The following is a 22,463-nucleotide window of genomic DNA, read 5'->3' as shown; positions in this document are numbered from 1 at the left end:
CCCAAAGTGCTGGGATTACAGGCGTGAACCTCCACGCCTGGCCAGTACAATTTATTTTGTAAATTGACATTTGTCTTCTTTATTTCGCTTGACTTTTTATGTGCATCTTCTTGTCACTCCACCTATATTGTTATCTCCTCACAAACCTGCTGGAGTCCTGGGAGGTTTCATATTTCCTTTTGTATCTCTGGGGCTTCCATTCCTCTGGATTTCCTGGGATGAACAGTCAGTCTAAGCTGGAAAGTCCATCTTTGGATTGATCCCAGCATCTGTTTAGAGTTTAGGGAAGAGAGAGGAAGAGACATAGCCTGACCAATATTGTCTTTGTCCTTCCTTATTTTTAGGGTCATTTTAGTGACATTTAGGAGAGGATATAAATATTTGTGCAAATTCTCATCTTAAACTTAAGACCTTATTAAAACATTAAAAACTGCTTTAGCATACTTTGAGGGCTTGGGGGTATCCATTTTGGTCATTTTTCTGTTGTCATCTTCTTAGTCTAACAATAGCATTTGACACAGGTCACAGTCAATCAGTTCCTTCTTCAAACATGTTCTACAGTTGGCTTCCAAGACGCCATACTCTGTCTTACTGTCCACTTGAACTTAGTCACCATTGCCACTTCTCCTGAACCTCTTACCATTGGCATGCCCAAAGCCTGGTCTTGGATCTCTTCTTGGTATCTACACCCTGCTTTCTGAGCTAGCCCCTCCTCATGGCTTCAAATAGCATCTTAAATTGATGATTATTTGTACCTCCAACCTGAATATTTCTCCTTAAGTCCAGATTGATCTCACCTGTTGCCTACTCAACATTTCTAGGTGGATATGTAATACATGACTCACATATAACATGCCCCAAACTTGCTCCTGACATCAGCCTCCAAAACCTGCTTTTCCAAAAGTCTTTACCATCTTATTAGATGGCTATGCTGTCCTTCTAGTTGCTCAGATAAAAAATCTTGACTCCGCACTTTCTCTATACCCTGCATCCAATCTACCCTCACATCTTGTCAGCTCTGCCTTCATAATGTGTCTGGAGTCCAGCAGCACCTCCAGTGATGCTATCTGGTCCGGGCTGCTATGACCTCATCCCTGGGTCACTGCTGGTGCCACCTCACTGGCCTGTGTCCACCCTTGTTCTTGCCTTCCTTCTTTGCACAGCAGCAGCGTTTCTGTTAGAACAGCCACTCTGGGCCGGATGCAGTGGCTCACGCCTGTGATCCCAGAACTTTGGGAGGCTGAGGAGGATGGATCACTTGAGGTCAGGTGTTCGAGATCAGCCTGGCCAACATGATGAAACCCTGTCTCTACTAAAATACAAAAATTAGCCGGGTATGGTGGTGCATGCCTGTAGTCCCAGCTACTCGGGAGGCTGAGGCAGGAGAATCGCTTCAGCCTGAGATGGGGAGGTTGCAGTAAGCTGCGCACTGCAGCCTGGGAGACAGAGGGAGACTCTGTCTCAAGACTCCAGCCTGGGCGACAGAGCAAGACTCTGTTTCAAAACAAAACAAAAAAAAAACAGTCACTCTGGTGCTCTGCCCACCCTAGGCCAGCTCTGCTGCTTCCCTGGTCTCCTCCCCTTCAGCTCTCACTCTGTTCCAGCCCACTGACCTCCAGCTGTTCTGATATATCAAGTCCTCTCCCACCTTGTGGTTACTGTCCCTTCTGCCTGGAAGCATTTCCCCGGATGTCCATGTGACTCACTCCCTGGACTCTTCCAGCCCACACACCCACACTCACACTGGGACAACGCAGACCACACCCTTCCTGAATCCATAGATTGAGCTGTCCCCTGTCTTCCCCACAGATGCCCTATCCTCCTCCACTTTCTTCACTTATTTTTTCGTCTCTAGCACTTACTACCGTTGAACATTTCACATATTTTTCTTATTTGTTTTATTTTTGTTGTCTATGTTTTTCTAGTACAATGGAAGCTGTGGGGCAGGGGAGGAGGATTTTTTGTCTGTTCCTTACTGCTGAAAATTGAATTTCGTCTAGAAGATAACTTTCTTCATCTTAGGAATGGTTGCTTAACTTCTCCAACTTTGCATTGATAGAAAAATCAAAGATAGGCCAGGCACGGTGGCTCACGCCTGTAATCCCAGCACTTTGGGAGGCCGAGGCTGGCGGATCACCTGAGGTCGGGAGTTCGAGACCAGTCTGACCAACATGGAGAAACCCCGTCTCTACTAAAAATACAAAATTAGCCGGGCATAGTGGTGGGTGCCTGTAATCCCAGCTACTCAGGAGGCTGAGTCAGGAGAATCGCTTGAACCCGGGAGGCGGAGGTTGCGGTGAGCCGAGATTGCGCCATTGCACTCCAGCCTGGGCAACAACAGTGAAACCCCATCTCAAAAAAAAAAAAAAAAAAAAAAGAAAAAGAAAAGAAAAAAAGACAGAAAGAAAAGTCAAAGATAGGAACAGCAATCAATAGCAAATAGCAGGACAAAATAAAAGGGACATAAAGAATCATTTGGTTAAAAAAATGAGCATTTTTACTCATCTTTTTGAGTGGTTACATATACTTTTGTATACAGGAGTTTGTTTTAATCTTAATAGCAATGACTTTTTTTTTTTTTTTTTTTTGAGGCAGAGTCTTGCTCCGTCCCCCAGGCCAGAGTGCAGTGGCGCGATCTCAGCTCACTGCAAGCTCCGCCTCCCAGGTTCTCGCCATTCTCTGCCTCAGCCTCCTGAGTAGCTGGGATTACAGGCGCCCACCACCACACCTGGCTAACTTTTTGTGTTTTTAGTAGAGACGGGGTTTCACCGTGTTAGCCAGGATGGTCTGGATCTCCTGACCTCGTGATTCGCCCGTCTCGGCCTCCCAAAGTGCTGGGATTACAGGCATGAGCCACCGCGCCCACCTATAGCAATGACTTTTTAAAAAATCAGTGATTATCCCATTTTTATTGGTAAGGACACAGAAATAGGCATTTTGTCCACTTGTAGACAGCATGTAGCTAGCAAAGCCAAAACCATTATGCAACTTTGCTTGTGTGAAAACAGGTTAATTCAACATTTCAAAAGTGAAATTTCTTTCTTTTTTTTTATTAATTTTTTTTGCACGCAAAAACAATAAACATTTTCTAAAAATACATACAAACAAAAAGATGCGTATCAAACATATTAGGAAGGTTACACATGGGAAGTCGGGGAATAGAAATGGGGAGTGGGAGTTAAAATAAATGAGAGAGGGACTTTATATGGATCAGTGATAATAACTCAATCCTCTATTTGACAAAGAAGAGGGAGAAGGAAGAGGAAGAAAAAGAAAGTGGGATAAAGGATCAGAAAGGGAGGAAAATAGAAAAAATTAGAGTATGACTCCAGGGTAGACCTGTTTTGTTGTCCCTGAGTTGGTTGGTTGGTTTGTCTGTTGTATTTTTCATGTTTCCCAAGTTGGCCAGACTGGTCTCGAACTCCTAGCCTGAAGTGATCAACCCGCCTCGGCCTCCCCAGAGTGCCAGGACCACAGGCGTGAGCCACCACGTCCAGCCCCCACATTGCTTCTGGCCTCCGTGGTAGACCTCCCAGACGGAGCAGCCAGGCAGAGGTGCTCCTCACTTCCCAGACGGGGCGGCCAGGCAGAGACGCTCCTCACTTCTTCCCAGACGATAGGTGGCCGGGCAGAGGCGCCCCTCACTTCCCAGACGATGGGTGGCCGGGCAGAGGCGCTCCTCACTTCCCAGACGATGGGTGGCCGGGCAGAGGCTCTCCTCACTTCCCAGACGGGGGAAATTTCTTTCTTATATGTGGAGAAGAAAGGGGTCACTGAAGGAAACTTACTATTGTTACCTGTGGGCAGCAGGGTTAAGGGAACTGTAAAATGGCTCTTCCTGATTTCTTCATTAGAGATGTGCACTTCTGATCATACATTGGCCTTCCTTTACAGCAGGTTCTTGAATAACATCATTTCATTCAATGTCATTTTCTTACAACATTGACTAGAAAGCACTTCCTGGCCCAGGGCCACTGTCTGTGTGGAGTTTGCATGGTCTCCCCATGTCTCTGTAGGTTTCTCCAGGTACTCTGGTTTCCTCCCACATTGCAAAGTCGTGCATGTGAGGTGAACCATCGTGTCTGTGTGGTCCCAGTGTGAATGTGGGTGTGTGTGGGTGCACCTGCGGTGGGGATGGCATCCTGTCCAGGGTTGGTTCCCTCCTTGCACCCTGAGCTGTTGGGACACGATCTGGCAGACTCAATTAATTATTCCTGATAATGGAAGAACTGAGTAAATGGCTATCTTACTTGTTCTTATTAATCTTTCTTAAATGTATGTATAGCTCACATTTATTTCAATGCTTAATAGTTAGAAGTGCTTGGGGCTTTTATTTAGAAGTTTGGTGATGTTTTCATGGCCAGAAATATGCTCTAGGAACTTAACTCTTGTTTATATAAATGAACCTGTGATACAACTGCTTTTGTTATACGTTGTTTCACTTAAAGTGGCAGTTTCTAAGATTCTATCAATGATGTTAAGTGAGGACTTACTGTATCTGGAAGCTATCATTTGCTCAAATTTTCATCTCTCTTTCAAAATAAAATAGCCTAAGTGGATATCCCTGTCAGTGTTTACCAGCAGATCAGAAAATCTTACTGTACCCTACCACTTCTGGAAATGTTCCTACTTATGGGAATTCTTAATGGGATTCTGGCTTTAAAAAGCCCCAGTTATGATGATGAACCAACTTTATTGTGTATAGTACATACAAGATATTGGAAGACAGAGACCACAAACTCTAATTCAATGCCTCTCAATCACATGTAAGTTACGGTCAAGAGATATATAGGTTGTATTTTTTTATGATAAATGTTACTAAAAATCAGGGAAGGAAGGAAGGAGAAGGAAGGAAGGAAGGAGGGAAGGAAGGAAGGAAGGAAGGAAGGAAGGAAGGAAGGAAGGAAGGAAGGAAGGAAGGAAGGGGAAAGGAGAGGAGGGAGGGAGGAGGAGGAAGGAAGGAAAAAAGTGGGGGCTACAGTTTTGATCTTTTAAAAATCTTGAGAATTTACTAATCCTGCTACTCTGACTGGCAAGTTGAGAAACAGCATCAGGACTTTATAGCCTATACATGACAAAACATCACTAAATCAGACTAATTGAGGGCAGAGAAAGTTAGAATCATCACAAAGTAAAATTATAGCATATAAAGAAATGCAGCCTTTTCATATTTTTGCTTATACCATATCTCCAATTAAATGGTAACTAAGTGTTGCAAAGTATAGGTCCTGAAGGGTGGGCCTCCTTTTAATGAGTAGTTAAGAGCCATTTTAATCAGCAGGTTGTTTGTAAACATATGAACAAGTATAAATTATTTTCAGTGAGTTAAATATTTTTGCTAAAATGTTTTCCCCCTGAATTTCTGCTTGGTAAGCTTTTTGCCATAGCCTAGCCCAACTAAACTGCAGCCTCGTGTAGGTTACATAAGGACACAGTGTTTCAGCTTGAACCCTAGCCTTTCACATTTGCTAAGGCCCAGACTTCCAGGCTGGTGGGGAGAATGTCAGGCTCGCTTCCCCTTGTTGTCAGCCTTATCCAGTCACATTCCACCTTCTTGTGAGTTCTTCTTGCTCATGGGAAATGCCAATGTCCTATTTTTAGAAGAGCAGCCCTCAAACTGGTACCCTTTGAAATTTACTTCAAGGACTTTGAAATGCAGGAGCTCTTATTCTCTGGTTCATAGTTTGCAATTTCGGATAGCCACACATCTACAATACCATCTCCTAGGGAAGCCTTCCCGAAGTCTCAGTTATGCTCCCCTTTTCTGCTCCTCTCTCCTACCTGTACCCTTAGCCCTTGCTGTCTTCTTTCTTATTTTGTGTCCTTCTCTGGACTGTAGGTTCTTTGAATACTGAGACCTTCCAGTTATTCTTTCTTCTATCCCAAACACCTGGCATAGTGAGTGGCATCCTATCTAAGCAAACCACTGGGACCCACTGGATACAGCAGCTGGTCTCTTTCCAGAAGCTGAAGCTGACAAACAACTACCTAGACCCCCTTTGGTCACATAAGGATGGAGGCTGCCTGGCCTCAGGGGCAGTGTTGTGGGCAGGATGGGCGGGGATGGGGTGGGGAGAATCCATGCCCAAGATTCAGCTCCTGGAGGAACAGGGTGCTCCTGGAGCATCTCTCTCATGGGAAAGTTTGCTGAGCCTGTCTTCCGTTGCCCTTTCTTATCATCCCTTCGTCTATCCTCACCTACATTTCTTCCCTCTTGCCCAACCTGAGAAAGAGACGTTTAACTTAGTAACATCTCTTCAAGTGTTTAAAAATGATGGACAAACTTAAATGTGAAACTATAAAACTTCTAGAAAAGTCATGAGAGAGAAGACTTAGGACTGGGTGAAGACCTGTTAGATTTGATGCCAAAAACAATCCATAAGAGGAAAAATTGATCTATTAGAACACATAAAAATCAACCTTTGCTCTGGGAAAGAGCCTGCTGAAAGGATGGAAAAAAAAACTAGATGAGAGAAAATACTGCATTCGCAAACCACATATTCAACAAAGTCCTTACACATAAATATATAAAGACCTCTCAAAACTCAGTAGTTTAAAAAAAATCTGATTAGAAACTGGACAAAAGACACACACACCTCATCAAAGGGGATGTACATGTGGCAAGTAAGCCCATGAAAAGCTGTTCAATGTCATTAGGTATTGAAGAAATAAATGCAAATTCTTAATAAAACCACAAGGTATCATTACACACAAATCAGAATGGCTAGAGTGAAAAAATAATGAAAACATCATATGTTGGCAAGGATGCAAAGAAACTGGATCATTCCTACATTGGTGGCAGGAATATAAAATGAGACAGCCACACTGGAAAACAGTTTGGTAGTTCCTTTCAAAACTAAAAATGGATTTACCATACAAGTTATCATTTCAATTCTTAGGCATTTATTCCAGAGAAATGAAGAGTTATTTTCACATGGGGATTTGTACAGGAATGTTCATAACAGTTTCATGGTTTTTGTATATTTTTCTTGTTATTTTATTTATTTTTATTTTTAGAGACAAGGTCTTTCTCTGTCACCAAAGCTGGAGTAAAGTGTCACAGTCATAGCTCACTGCAGCCTCGACCTCCTAGGCTCAATCCTCCCATCTCAGCCTCCTGAGTAGCTGGGACTACAGGTGCACACCACCACACCCTACTAATTTTTAAATTTTTAAATGTAGAGATGAGGTCTCACTATGTTGCCCAGGCTAGTCTTGAATACCTGGGCTCAAGTGATCCTCTTACCTTGGCATCTTAAAGTGTTGGGATTACAGGCATGAGCTACTGTACCCAGCCACTGTTTTTGTAATAGCAAGAAATTTGGAAACCACTCAAATGTCCTTCAATAGGTGAATTTAGGCCGGGTGTGGTGGCTCACACCTGTAATCCCAGCACTTTGGAAGGCTGAGGCAGGCGGATCACGAGGTCAGGAGATAAAGACCATCCTGGCTAACACAGTGAAACCCCATCTCTAGTAAAAATACAAAAAATTAGCCGGGCATGGTGGTGGGCACCTGTAATCCCAGCTATTTGGGAGGCTGAGGCAGGAGAATGGCGTGAACCCGGGAGGCGGAGCTTGCAGTGAGCCGAGATCATGCCACTGGACTCCAGCCTGGGTGACAGAGCCAGACTCCGTCTCAAAAAAAAAAAAAAAAAATGAATTTTTACCATGGACTACTACTCTGATAAAAAGGAAGGAACCATTGATACATGCAACAACTTGTATAAACCTCAAGGAAGTTACGGTGATGAACAAACATAATTCCAACGGGTTACGTACTGTATGGTTCCATTTATGTAATGTTCATGAAGTAACATAATTATAGAGAGGGAGAACAGGTTAGTAGTTGCCAGGGGTTAGGGACTGGGGAGAGAGGATGGGTGTAGGCTGTAAGGAGTAACATGAGAGAGTCTTGTGGTGAAGGCATAGTTAAATCCCTCGGTGGTGGTGGTGGTTATGGTTATACAAGAAAGACTACATTGTGATAAAGTTGCAGAGAGCTGTGCACACACTACACATACACACACACACACACACACACACGAGTGCATGTATAACAGGTGAAATCTGAATAACATGTTTGGAATGTACCAATGTCAATTTATTGGTTTGAATATTGTTCTAGAGTTGTGTAAGGTATTCTTCACATTGGAGGGGCTGGGTGTGGGTACCTTGTACTCCCCTGTACATTTCTTTGCAACTTCTTGTTTTATTTTGCTCTTTTGAGACAGAGTCTCACTCCGTCACCCAGGCTGGAGTGCAGTGGTGCAATCTCAGCTCACTACAACCTCCGCCTCCTGGGTTCAAGCAATTCTCATGCCTCAGCCTCCTGAGTAGCTGGAATTATAGACGTGCACCACCACACCTGGCTAATTTTTGTATTTTTAGTAGAGACAGGGTTTTGCCATGTTGGCCAGACTAGTCTTGAACTCGTGGCCTCCAGTGATCCACCTGCCTCAGCCTCCCAAAATGCTGGGATTACAGGCGTGAGCCACCACGCCTGGCCAACTTCTTGTTAATCTACGATTGTTTCAAAATAAAAAGTTTTATGGAACAGTAGATATTTTATATATGCGTAGCCTATATGATGAATTTATAGATGCTAACAACCTAATTAACAAAGGGATGGACATTTTTGGAGAGCTGGAAATGAATCCTCCTAAGTCTAAAATCCTATTCTTGCTAGGAAATAAAATTGTAGGTATTCCACACTCAGATGCTTTTGAGAAGATATTTAGCTTGATGTCATCACATTGGATTGATACCAGGAATCAGTGTATTGCGCGCTTGAGAAGAGCAGAGGTGCAAGTCAAAAGAGATATGTCTTAACCACTGCAGGCAGTTCAAAGAAGTGTTATTGGAAAAGGAAACAGAAAGAGTAAAGATATCCCACTGTGTCATGGGGCAGAAAGAAACAGGACATGATCTTTTGCTGTTGTTACTAAATATAGGTACTGTCTTTTAAATTAGCCATGTTGTATTTATGTTTTCTTTGTAAAAGTCGTACATTTGTATGTGTTAAGAATACACAACATATAAAGCCTACAAAATTTAAATAACCAATAGAGACTTTTTTTTTTTTTTTTTGAGACGGAGTTTCGCTCTTGTTGCCCAGGCTGGAGTGCAACGGCGCGATCTTGGCTCACCACAACCTCCGCCTCCCGAGTTCAAGTGATTCTCCTGCCTCAGCCTCCTGAGTAGCTAGGATTACAGGCGCCCACCACCACACCCCGCTAATTTTGTATTTTTAGTAGAGATGGGGTTTCTCCATGTTGGTCAGGCTGGTCTCAAACTCCCGACCTCAGGTGATCCGCCCGCCTCGGCCTACCAAAGTGCTAGGAAGACTTTTTAAAAAAATAGTTAAAATAAACTCCTGTATCAGAGAACAGAAAGAAACATTTAAAAGTATTGTTATATTTTTCTCACACATTGCTTAATTTGTTCTATTATTAATTACTATCATTAACTAGTTCTATTGTTGTTCTGTTTAAATAATAACATTTATGTTACAGAAAAGTAAATAATACACAATAATATATTTCACCTCCACATCTTTTCTGTGTTAAAGCCGTAACACATGTATAATTACTTACTTTATGTTTGTCTTAGTCCATTTGTGTTGCTATAGCAAAATATCATAGATTGGGTAACTTATGGACAGTATAAATTTATTTCTCACTGTTTTGGAGGCTGCAAGGTCCAAGGGGGCTGCTCCAGTGGGTTTGGTGTCTTTGAGGGCTGCTCTCTGCTTCCAAGTTGGCACTTTGTTGCTGTATCTTCTAGAGGGGAGGAAGACTGTTTTCTTACATGACAGAGGCAGAAAAATGATGGATGGGTAAAAAGGGTGATCTCTCTCCCTCCAGCCCTTTTATCAGGTCAGTAATCTCATTCATGAGGGCTGTCTCCATGACTTAGTTACCTCTGAAGGCCCCACTTCATAATACTATGACATTGGCGATTACGTTTCAACTTGTGAATTTGGGGGGATATTCAGACCATAGCAATGTTATGTTATTATGGTTTTTGTCATTATCACTGTGTCCCAGGTTGACTCTTTAAAAGTTGATCATCCCAGCTGGGCACGGTGGCTCAGGCCTGTAATCTCAGTACTTGGGAGGCCGAGGCAGGCGGTTCAGGAGGTCAGGAGTTCGTGACCAGCCTGGCCAACATGGTGAAACCCCATCTCTACTAAAATACAAAAAATTAGCCAGATGTGGTGGCGGGCGCCTGTAGTCCCAGCTACTCGGGAGGCTGAGGCAGGCGAATGGCGTGAACCCGGGAGGCGGAGCTTGCAGTGAGCTGAGATTGTGCAGCTGCACTCCAGCCTGGCGACAGAGCAAAACTCTGTCTCAAAAAAAAAAAAAAAAAAAAGTTGATCATCGCACAAATAACAATAGTGTCAGCAAGAAGCAGCAGTAAGTCCAGTAGAAACTGGCTTCCTGATCCACCTGTGTATTTCCTTTGAGGTGAGGATAGTGAAGAGTGTACCAAGCTGCTCACACATTTACTTCCTCCTCCTGACACCACGGTGGTTGCGTTTTCTCCCTACTAAGAGAGTGCTCTGAGGCCGGGCGCGGTGGCTCACGCTTGTAATCCCAGCACTTTGGGAGGCCGAGGCGGGCGGATCACGAGGTCAGGAGATCGAGACCATCCTGGCTAACACGGTGAAACCCTGTCTCTACTAAAAATACAAAAAATTAGCCGGGCGTGGTGGCGGGCGCCTGTAGTCCCAGCTACTCGGAGAGGCTGAAGCAGGAGAATGGCATGAACCCGGGAGGCGGAGCTTGCAGTGAGCCGAGATCGTGCCACTGCACTCCAGCCTGGGTGACAGAGTGAGACTCTGTCTCAAAAAAAAAAAAAAAAAAAAAAAAAAAAAAAAAAAAAAAAAAAAAAGAGTGCTCTGAATTTAGTGCCACAATTTAAATGTATTCTTGAATAATCATACCCGACAAAGACAGGAGTGAGACAAAGGGAATAGGAAGTTAAAGAAGAAAAAAACTGGAAAAATTTTAAAAGAAATTGTTTCTGGCACATAGTAAGAGGTATCTATCTCCTTTCTATCTCTCTTTCTCTCTCTCTCTCTCTCCCCGCCCCCCCGTCCATCTATTTACCTATTTGTTGAATAGTTAAAAAAAGAATGAATAAGTGACCAAAAAGTTTGCTAAATGTTGCTAAGTTTTCCAGTCCAGCTAATTGTGGAAACTCTGTCAAAAGGATTTAGAGAATACAGATTTGAAATCTTTTGGGTGTTTATCACATTTCTTAGTTGACTTAAACTGATTCTACATGTGAGAATATCATGTTTTGTGCTTTTTGTTTTGTTTTTTTTGCAGCTAGGGTCTCGCCCTGTGGCCTGGGCTGGAGTGCAGTGGCACGATCATAGCTTACTGCAGCCTCAACCTCCTGGGGTCAGGTGATCCTCCCATCTCAGCCTAGCCAGTAGCTGGGACTACAGGCAATTTTGTGCTATTTTAGGCACCAGTTCCTTGCTGCATTCAGGATATCAGTGAAATGAATTTGGCTTTGTCAGAATGTTTCCAAACAATCCAGAGACAGGAAGCCTCACCCTTTGAAAACACACACTCTTGCAACCATATACTTAAGCTGAGCTGGGATTTTGCATGTTTTTAAATGTGCCCAGCTTTTATAAAACTTTTGATTTTCATATAATATGCACTCCGTAACGGAAATATTAATCACATTTAAAATTACACACATTTAAAATTAGAGCTTTTCATGGAAACAAAGTATTAATATATAGTTTTATAATAAGCACTGTAAGACCTACAGATAACCACATCTCACATTGGCCTCATAGTCAGGGATGAAAAAGATCTTCAGCTTTTAACCTAGCTCACTGAAAGTTACAGCTATAAAGGATCTTGGAATTCATCCAGCCCACTTCTGGCCCCCAACAAGCCCCTCTCATCACCCCTCCCCCATTCTGCAGATGAGGAAACTTCATTCCCAAAAGAACTTTTCCAGATTATTTCCATCAGGTTCTTTCTGATGCCTTCACCATGTGTGTCCACACTTTGTTAAGAGAACATTATTTTATTATTAGGTAGAATGATAATGAATGTATTGGCTTTTCCTGAGCTCTTTGTGTTGCCTTTTCAGAAAGACAAAATAGGACAAAACAGGAGCAGGAGAACAGAAGTGCTCCCCAAAGCGCAGAATCCCTGTGGGGCCCTGGTTTCTGCTGGTTTTTGCTGCACTTTAAGCTCAGCTGCAAGTTTTAATTTGTCCCCTTCAAGTTTAGTTTCACAAATAATGAAGCTGCCACCAATTTTTCTTAGCTTTTACTGTCCATTCCTTCCATTCACCATATTTAATTATCTTTTTGTGTCATTAACCTTATTGAATAATGTTAACTCCAAAGTCATGGTTCAAAAAGGTATTTGAAACATTTACTGGATAGAAGTTTGCTACTGCAAAATAGTATCAAACATCCTCAGGCCGGGTGCGGTGGCTCATGCCTGTAATCCCAGCACTCTGGGAGGCCGAGGCAGGTGGATCATGAGGTCAGGAGTTCAAGACCAGCCTGGCCACGATGGTGAAACCCTGTCTCTATCAAAAAGACAAAAAATTAGCTTGGCGGGTGGCACCCGCCTGTAATCCCAGCTACTCTGGAGGCTAAGGCAGAGAATTGCTTGAACCTGGGAGGCGGAGGATGCAGTGAACCGAGATCTCGCCACTGCACTCCAGCCTGGGCGACAGAGTGAGACTTCGTCTCAAAAAAAAAAAAAAAAAAAATCCCCATTTACTCACAAGGTTCTTATGCTTTAAAAAATATACTTACGGCCGGGCGCAGTGGCTCACACTTGTAATCCCAGCACTTTTGGAGGCCCAGGCGGGCAGATCACGAGGTCAGGAGATTGAGACCATCCTGGCTAACATGGTGAAACCCCATCTCTACTAAAAATACAAAAAATTAGCCGGGCGTGGTGGCGAGTGCCTGTAGTCCCAGCTACTCAGGAGGCTGAGGCAGGAGAATGGCATGAACCTGGGAGGTGGAGCTTGCAGTGAGCCAAGATCGCACCACTGCACTCCAGCCTGGGGACAGAGCAAGACTCCATCTCAAAAAAAAAAAAAAAAAAAAAAAAAAATATATATATATATATATATATATATACTTACAAAAATTATATTGAATCTTTAAAAATATAAATGAGGAGGTTGGATAAATTAGCATGTAAATGTGGGTGGCCTTGTGTGAGTAGTCATTTTAATGTACTGAAAATAGTTATATTCTTCAAAGATTAAAGTATCAATTAATTTAAAAATACTTTCCAAGTAGGCCGGGTGTGGTGGTTCACACCTGTAATCCTAGCAATTTTGGGAGGCCAGAGCAGGCAGATCACTTGAGGTCAGGAGTTCAAGATTAGGCTGCCCAACATGGCCAAATCCCATCTCTACCAAAAATACAAACATTAGCCAGATGTGGTGGTGTGCACCTGTAATTCCAGCTACTCAGGAGGCTGAGACATAAAAATTGCTTGAACCTGGGAGGCAGAGGTTGCAGTGAGCTGAGACTGTGCCACTGCACTCCAGCCTGGGTGACAGAGCGAGACTCTGTCTCAAAGAAAACAAAAAATTTTCCAATTAAATAGCTACTATTATGGAGAAATATCTATCTTGAATTTTTCTTTTACAAGTACAGTATTTTGCTAATGATACTAAGATTAACTATACAACCCTTATACGTATATTATTATAAATTATGTGATTCTGTGAAATTGATCAGATTTACTTGAGCTTTTTAAGGTGAAAATGTTTTGATATTTTCTTTTAGTAAAAAATACCTCTACTAGAAGATTCACATGTACTTCTGTGGCTTGTATATAGAACTATTTTTTGTGGCACTCTAAATATTCCCTCATTAATTGTTATACCTGGATCCAACATTTGCAAGCAAAAACCTTTGGTAAGGAGGAAATATGATTTGTTCTCAGAGTACACAGAGTGGAATCTGCTTTGCTGGAAAGTGTGCCAGCCAAGTTGATGTGTGCTGGGGTGGCCCAGTGTGGCCCCTAGGGGAGGAAAGGCTAGGCGGCCTCTCACGGGGATGTGTGCTCTCTCCACACACTGGCCACTTGAGTTGCAGAACTGTGTCAGGGGAGAAAGGCCAGGCCATCTACCAGCAATCTCAATGACTGTTTCTGTAGTGTCTGCTCATAGTTGACCAGAGGCAGAGCCAGACCTTTTTAGTCTTCCAAGGAAAAAAAGTTCTACATAGTTTATCTTCTCACATCTGCCTCTATCAGTGGAGTAACTACTTGGTTTTGTAGCATTTCATATATACAAAAGGAAGTAGTCTACCTAAGCCTTCCATTGCCTTTAGGCAGTTTCCATATATACCATTTTCTAGTGACATGGAATTCCCATTCAGACACCCTTATTGAGTACATGGCCTGTCCCTCACAGTGCTAAGAAGCTAAGACAGTCTTCTGCATGTGTATAGTACTTCTGTAGGTTTATCCTTATGTATCAGTCAGTCATTGCCATGTAACAAACCACCTCAGTATTTAGCATATTAAAAAACAATCATAATTCTGTGGGTCAGCAAATCTGGCTCAGACAGCTAGACTTGTCTGGGCTGACTCTGCAGATGCAGTCAGTTTGTGGCTTGGTTGGGGCTGTGTGTTCTACAATTCCCTCACTCATATGTCTACAGGTTGGCAGACCCTCAGCCTGGGTCTCTCATTTCTTTCCCACATGACCTCTCCAGCAAGCTAGTCTGAGCTTCTCCTGTGGTAGGCTCAGGGCTCTCAGCGGCCCCAATGCCCTAGTGCTTTTCAAGCCTCTGCTTGTGTCATGTTTACCCTTTAACTAAAGCAGTTCTCACTGCTGACCAGATCCAAGGGATGGAAGAAAAGACTCCATCTGTTGATGAGAAGAGCCACAGTGGCACATCCAAACAGGGACAGGAATAATGTATGGCAATTATTTACAATCTACCTATTTTAGCTGACAGAAATATTTCAGTTTTTATGTTATTGTTGATTTGCGTGATAAAGAACTGTCAAATGTACACCAACATTTAAACATACTCCAAAGAAAGATGAATAATACAATAAACCCTCCATGTGCTCATCGCCTGATTCACCAATTTTGAATATTTTGCTACACTTGCCGCCTCTATGTTTTATTTTTCTCTTTGCTAAAGTATTTAAAAGCAAATCCCAAACATGTCATTTCAACTCTAAATATTTCAACATGTATCTCCTAAAAAGGGGTCCCTTCCTTATGTAGTCATGATGCCATTGTCACATCTAGGTCCCATCTACCACTCAGTCCATAATCAAATTTCTCTAGTTGTCTTTAAAATGTCGTTTTACAGTGAGTAGATTTGAAAAGAAATCCACATAAAATCCACAGCAGTCCCATTTTCCTTTTTTTATTACCTTGTTTTTAAAATGGGGTCTCTTTTCCTATATAGACCCTCCCACATCTGTCTGTTAAGCTTGCCTTTGGAGTCATTTAACTTGCACCTTCTTCCCTTATATTTCTGTTTATGCACATTAGCCCTGTAGACTGGATTTCATTCAGGTTTCACTTTTTGGCAGGAATCCTTCATAGATAGTACTGTGTGCTTCCAATTGCCTCACATGGGAGGCATAAATGTTTGCTTGTCTTGCTTTCAGTGATGCTAAGATTGATCATTTGAGCCTTTGATGGTCACTGCCTGAATCTATTATTTCATTAAGTAGTACAGGATGATGATTTTCTATAATTCCTTCCAGATTTATTAAGAAAAACTTTCCCTCAGCAATTAGAGTTATTTGGCTATCTGAAATAAAGTTCATACAAAACATATACTCTTTTAATTGGCAGCTTACAGAGTACGGACTTGGTTCCCAAGTTTTATCCAGGGGTGTTCAATAGGTTATTGTTTGTTTTAGGGGCTCTCTTGCTTTCCTGCTCTTTTTTGTTATTGTGAATTAATGGGTTTTAGATATTCAGGGTTTTTCAGTCAGGTGCATTCTTTTTCTTTTCTTCGTTTCTTTCTTTTCTTTTGAGGATCAAATTGTATCATCTTTGGCCAACAGGAGCTACTTGTTGTTGGCTTCTGTATCCTTTTGACTCATTATTCTTTGAGAACTTCCTTGCTTTCTGGCCCAAAATGTCCCAAGATTATCTCGTATATTTCTTGCACCAGACCTGTAATCAGCTGTTCCTAGTTGAAGATTACAATACGGACATTAGGAGTGCTCCTTGCTATTGAGTTTCCGTTACTCCCAGTCCTTTTCAATGGCCAGAGCTAGGAATTATATTAAAAAAAAATTAATGCTGAATTTTTCAACTTAAACTAGAATTGCAAAATTTTTACTTAACTTTTTTAATTTTATACTTGTTTCTCTTTTCTCTTAAACAGAAAATCTTGGTTTCTAACAATATTAACATACATTAATATATATTAGTGTAATAATATGTAATAATGTTAGCGTTATTATTACACTAATATATAATAATGTTAATATTACTTTGAAATTCTTATATATTTATATGTAGTTTCAAAACTATTATATACATAGTATAGTAATGTTCATATAAATTGATGTGCGTTAATTGCTAATAGATGTAAAATGTACTAATATATATTACATCATATATTAGACAATACATTATATATAATTATTATACATTTATCATATAAATAATATTATTCTGACATGTATAATTACATATTAGATGACATGCTAATGAATATGTAAGTTTTAATTAGTTAATGTACACATACACACATATAGAGCAGTTTCAAAGTAATAGTGTTATTACTAAGAGACTACTGAATTAAATTTAAGATTTTTTTACAGTGCCACTTTCATTAGAATGTGCTAGTGTCATTGGAAATCTTTTACCTATATAGTTAGGTCACTGATTTAATGTATATTAATTTTCTTGCTTCAATTTGTTTTCAGCTTTTAGAGATGGCTTTTTTTTTATTTCATTGTATTTTTTTTTTAATGTAAGAATTTTTGTTTCCAGAGGCAAAGTGGTTTATAGGGCATATCTAGAAAAGTCTCATATCATTGCTGCCCTCTGTCTCCTCTAAAAGTAACCATTATTACTTGTTCTTAGTTTTCCTTCCAGTGTTTCTTTTTACAGATGTGTATTTATCCTCCTTTAAAACATTTTAAAAATAAAAAATATACTTACCTCTTTTTAAAATACAGTGTTTTACAAAGTTCTACTAATTTTTCTGTATTTTACATTTATTTGTTTTGAAAGACCTATTATAAAGGTTTTATAACACACATTGTAAAAAAAAATGCAAACATTATACTTTGGGGGAGTCTTCTGCTGCTTTTAAGAAATCTTTTTTTTTTTTTTTTTTTTTAAGGCAATGAACTTGGCACTCCCTGCCATCTTGGGAGGACAGACTCTAATCTAAAGAGATGTAAATTTCTTCTAATCTCCCCTTAGTGTTTGAGGCTCAGAAATGTCTCACAGCAGTTCTTTCATAAAGGTGAGCATGAGGAAAAAGTTTCCTGAACTGAATCAGAAATGTGAAACTCCATGTGGACCCTCTGTGTGACTTTGTATTTATGCTCTGCCTCCTCCAGGCACCCTCACACACCTAAGCTTATGAAAGTCCAGAGGTTCAAAAGTAACATATCCAAAATAGTTTTCACAAGATTTGGAAAGTAGGAGGAATTGGCAAAATTGGAAGCATATAAGAGAAATTAAAGAGTTAAAACAGGCAGAACTTGATGCAATTTAATTATACTGCACCCACATTAATCGTTTAGTTTTCAACAAATGTTCCATAGTTATGCAAGATATTAATATTAGGGGAAGTCAGATAAACGGTGTACAGGAACTCTCTGTACTATCTTTGCAACTTTTCTGTAAAGCTAAACTTATTCTGAAATAAATTGTACTTAACACACACACATAGAGCCGGCCAAGAGCCAAGACTTAGAATTGGGGCCTGGTGTGGAAGGCTCATGCCTGTAATCTCAGCACTTAGGGAGGCTGAGGCGGTGGATCACTTAAGGTCAGGAGTTCGAGACCAGCCTGGCCAACATGGTGAAACCCCATCTCTACTAAAAATACAAAAACAAAAACAAACAAACAAACAAAACCTAGCCAGGCATTGTGGTAGGCTCCTGTAATCCCAGCTACTGAGGAGGCTGAGGCAGGAGAATCTCTTGAACCCGTGAAGTGGAGGTTGCAGTGAGCAGAGATCAAGCCACTGCACTCCAGCCTGGGCAACAGAGCAAGACTCCACCTCAAAAAAAAAAAAAAAAAAAGACTCGGCCAGGCGCGGTGGCTCACGCTTGTAATCCCAGCACTTTGGGAGGCCGAGGTGGGCGGATCACGAGGTCAGGAGATCGAGACCACGGTGAAACCCCATCTCTACTAAAAATACAAAAAAAAAAAAAAATTAGCCGGGCGTGGTGGCGGGCGCCTGTAGTCCCAGCTACTCAGAGAGGCTGAGGCAGGAGAATGGCGTGAACCCGGGAGGCGGAGCTTGCAGTGAGCCGAGATTGCGCCACTGCACTCCAGCCTGGGTGACAGAGCGAGACTCCGTCTCAAAAAAAAAAAAAAAAAAAACTCAGAATTCATTCAGTTCAAAAGAATACATGTTAACAAATTAAAAGAAATAACGTGATAGAGCAAAATGGGTAAATGATGTAATAGGCAAGTGATATACCATTGTTGTCTACCAGATAGGTGAAACTACAAAAGATTAATATTATCAAGTGTTCATATGGGGGGAGGGGAGGAAACAAAATAAGTTGATCTGGTTTTCTTAGAGGGCAATTTGGCAGTATCAGTGAAATTTTTTTTTTAAGTAAGCATATTCTTTAACCCAGAAAATTCCTTTTTGGATCTCTCCTAGAGAAGTACTTATACATGTGTACAAAAAGATATATATATATATTTTTTGTTGTTGTTGTGACATTATAATAGAAATAATCTTAGTTTGATAAACTATAATGCACCCATATTATGGAATACTAAACAGCCATTTTAAAATGATGAAGCAGATTTTCATTATTTGATATAATCTCCAAGGTGAAATATTACATTAAAAAGTTACAGAATATAAATATTGTCTATCATTAGTTTAAAACACACAAAACCATTCATTCTTATATTCGTATATTCTCTCTCTCTCCTTCTCTGTCTCCACACACACATATCACGTAAATAAATATACAGAAAGTGATCTGGAAATACACTCTCTAGTTAGGCTTAGATCATAGTATTCCTGGGTAATTATAGGAATGGGAATGCAGTGGATGTTGTTCTGTTGGACTTTAAAAAGTATGTCAATTGCATGGATCTTTTACAGAAGCACTGTATGCCAGTATTACTTGTGAAATTAAAGTGGGGAGGGGGAAGAATGCCAAAAGACCTGGGCATGCATTCACAACAGAAAGACCTAGTTGTGGCAGATGACTCTTGAGAAGCTTGTCACAAACTGACAGAACAGTATCTGCAGGAAGAGGTGGACTCAGAGCTGCCTCTATAATCTAGGGGCCCTTTGTTTCAAAGGGAGGAAAAAAGTGTCATTAAAGGTACACATAAAGCTTTTTCTTTTCTTCCAGGGTTTCCATCCTGACTTGTCATGTTTTTTATGCACTATTTCACATTCAGAGTAAAGAACAATTAAAAATGTGAATTATCAGCATGAATTTTACTGTTTATATTGTGCAACACCAGTTTTAAATGCAGATTTCAGAATATTTAACTCATGCAGAGTCACTGAAATTACACAGTTTATATTTTGTGGCTTGTCCCTGGAGGATGCCTCAAGCTGGCTAGAAGAGACTGAACACAGCCAGACTCGGGAAGGCTGGAAGGAGGGAGAGGATCCCATCCCCAGGCAGGGAAACAGCCCAGGGAACACTCTGGCCCTGGGGCCCTAGGGGATTGGGGGTGGGTAATCAGAGCAAGTACAGACCCTCATAGGGCCCTGGGGTCCCACTAATGTGTGCTGGGCCTGATAGCTTGCTGTGATGACATTCATGCAAACCTCCTGACCTAAATGCCCTGCTGGGGACAGGGTCTGGGGACTTTGAGCCACGGGCCTATTGCTGCAACTCACAGCAGATGGTAACCACCAAGGATCCTTAAACCTCCATGACTGGATCTGGAATCCGGGCTGGGCCAAAGGCTTACCCTCACCAAGAGATGGCCTCCAGCCAGGCAGCCACCAGACAGAAAGTGATACTGCCTGTTTGGGGCTTTTGTGCACTCAAGATGCTGTGGGTATGCATACTCAAACCCCACACCTTGCTTGGATCCCTTTCAGCAGTGGCAGTGGAGCAGAGTGGGAGAGGACCAGCAGGGGTATCAAGAGCTATGGGAGCAGGAAGCTCAGATACCCTCCTAGGAGGCGACAGGACCCTGTGAGAGCAGAGGCCCCAGTCCCCCAGTGTATGCCTCATTTTCCCATTGACCTTCACTTACAAAACACAAATCCAAAACGAAAGTCCTTATGATTCAAGACAGCAACCATATTAAACCCCAACTGCAAGCCCTTCTGCCCTGGGGTCTTGTACACCTGCAGTAGTGCACACCTTGGTAGGTAGCCTGGGGAGCCCTGTGTTTAACATGGGAAACACTAAAGGAAGCTTGAATTCTCAGAGGTAGAATTCATTAGCTAATGACAGGATGAAGATGGTACAGAAAGATGACACAGCTGAGAGGGTCAGCCCCCCAAGATGGAATTCGTAACCCTTGGGGGGAAGATGGAGAGGAAAAGTGGATGCCCAGAGTAGGCTTGTCAGTGTTTTGGCGGGAAAGGAAGGGAGTTTCTATTCCTTAATGTCTGTTTTCTCTGTGGATTATGAGATGAGATGTTTTGCCTGGGCTGGGGAGGGAGTCTTAAAGGAATCACAGGAAAGTGTAGAACAGAGTGGAGGAGCTGTGAAGAATGAAGGACAAACCGCTCAGAGATGAGCCAGAGGCCTGTATGCCAGTCATGGATGTATGGAGCTTCCGACCTGCCTGGTTGTGCAATATTTGGGACCCTGAAAAAAGAAAGCTCCACCTTGCCCCAGTCAGAGGTAAGCGTAGCCCCAAAGGAGGAATTCTTTCGAGGAATAACTTTCTGTATACTGAATTGAATTTAAAAAGACTTGTTTTTTAGTGTTTATGTCTTCTTTTTAAAAAAAAAAAATGAAACGGTGTTGGTAATAGCTTTCTTTTTGTATTTCTAAACTGTGGTAATATGTACATAATATAAAATTTGCCATTTTAATTATCTTTATATATACAGTTTATAATGGCTTATAATGTTTGTCTTAAAATGTTTTTACTTTATAAGATTAAAAAGTTGGTACTCCTATATTGCACCTCTAAGATGGTTTTAAAATTTTTACTGGTCTATGAAATTTAGAAACGTTATGAGCTTTAAAAGAATCTTTCCCCCATTTAACATTGTTACATGACTTTATTGGCAGAGGAAAATTCTGTAACAATTTGTAGAATCTTTAATAGTATGGCATAGGAGTGGAATCAGGATTACTTTGGTTGTTATAACATGTTGATAAAGTGCTTCTCCTTCTAATATTTTGTATATATTCTCTTCTCTGATATTATCGAGATTGTCTAATGCTTCACTACCATAAATAAATACTTCCTCTTTGTGTGTCAAGCATAAACTCACAGTTCATATAAAAATAACATAAATATGCTTTCCTAAGGATCTTTTTTGCAATTAAAACCATACATATACATATATATAAATTAGGTGTGGATATAGTCGTTCATTTGGTCAAGGCTGTTTTATTAAGTAGTTCTATCTAAAATGTGTAAAGATTTTGCACACATAACGCTTTTTTCATTCTGAGCCGCAGACACCAAAAATCCCACAGGAAGTTGTCTTTTAAGTGTTGTGGTTTTTTAGTTTCCTGTTCAGTTGCAGAGATGATCAGAAATAAATCTGTACAATCGAAAGAGATTTGTGGTTAAACATTATTGTAACTCTAAATGAGAATCCTTAATTAACTTGTATTTCTTCCCATATTGATCTAGAGGAGCTATGATGACATGCGTGTGTAAGCATAAAAGTCAGAAAATACTTTTTTGGTGTTCCATGGATAAACTCTTTGTTAAAGGGGTGATTCTTTCAGATTATGCTTTATGCTTTCCACTTGTTATCAAAGCACCTACCTAAAAAATAAACTGTAGGAATAAAGCTTTGTTTTTAATTGTTGGCAACAGTATTTTACCTTTATTTTACAGATGATAAAAACCTTCTCTTGTTTATTTAAAGAACAGACTTAATGAAGTTTAATTTAGATATTAAAAATGTCACTGAAAAATTTTAAAGTGATACTATTAGTCACTGAAATACTAAATATAATTTTTAAAGAATAGTATTCTCAAGATGAAGTATTTTTGTTTGATTTCATTTTTTAAACCATGGCAAAGGTAAAACTGTTAAATATATAACTATTTTTAATTAGTGACAAATAGTTGCAATCTAGCATTTAA

At 40.9% G+C, this 22,463-nt stretch overlaps 1 protein-coding gene across 10 annotated transcripts in view; it reads left to right on the top strand.

The window, feature by feature from the left end:
* The window catches only part of TJP1 (tight junction protein 1), a 276,908-nt gene that overhangs the window by 128,337 nt on the left and 126,108 nt on the right, over window positions 1-22,463 (top strand). Inside the window, exon 1 of one of the 10 annotated variants that reach the window (XM_030814387.1) lies at window positions 18,561-21,031. The exons of the other annotated variants lie outside the window; for them this stretch is intronic. Within the exon in view, the coding sequence (XP_030670247.1) occupies window positions 20,921-21,031 (111 nt within the window). The 5' untranslated portion in view covers window positions 18,561-20,920. Of the gene's footprint in view, window positions 1-18,560; window positions 21,032-22,463 lie in introns of those variants that run through there. 10 annotated transcript variants of the gene reach the window in all.

The sequence above is a fragment of the Nomascus leucogenys genome, chromosome 6, assembly GCF_006542625.1.
Source record: "Nomascus leucogenys isolate Asia chromosome 6, Asia_NLE_v1, whole genome shotgun sequence".
Classification (NCBI taxonomy): domain Eukaryota; kingdom Metazoa; phylum Chordata; class Mammalia; order Primates; family Hylobatidae; genus Nomascus; species Nomascus leucogenys.
The sequence above is the reverse complement of the archived record's forward strand: the minus strand, read 5'-3'. Positions and strand labels throughout refer to the sequence as shown.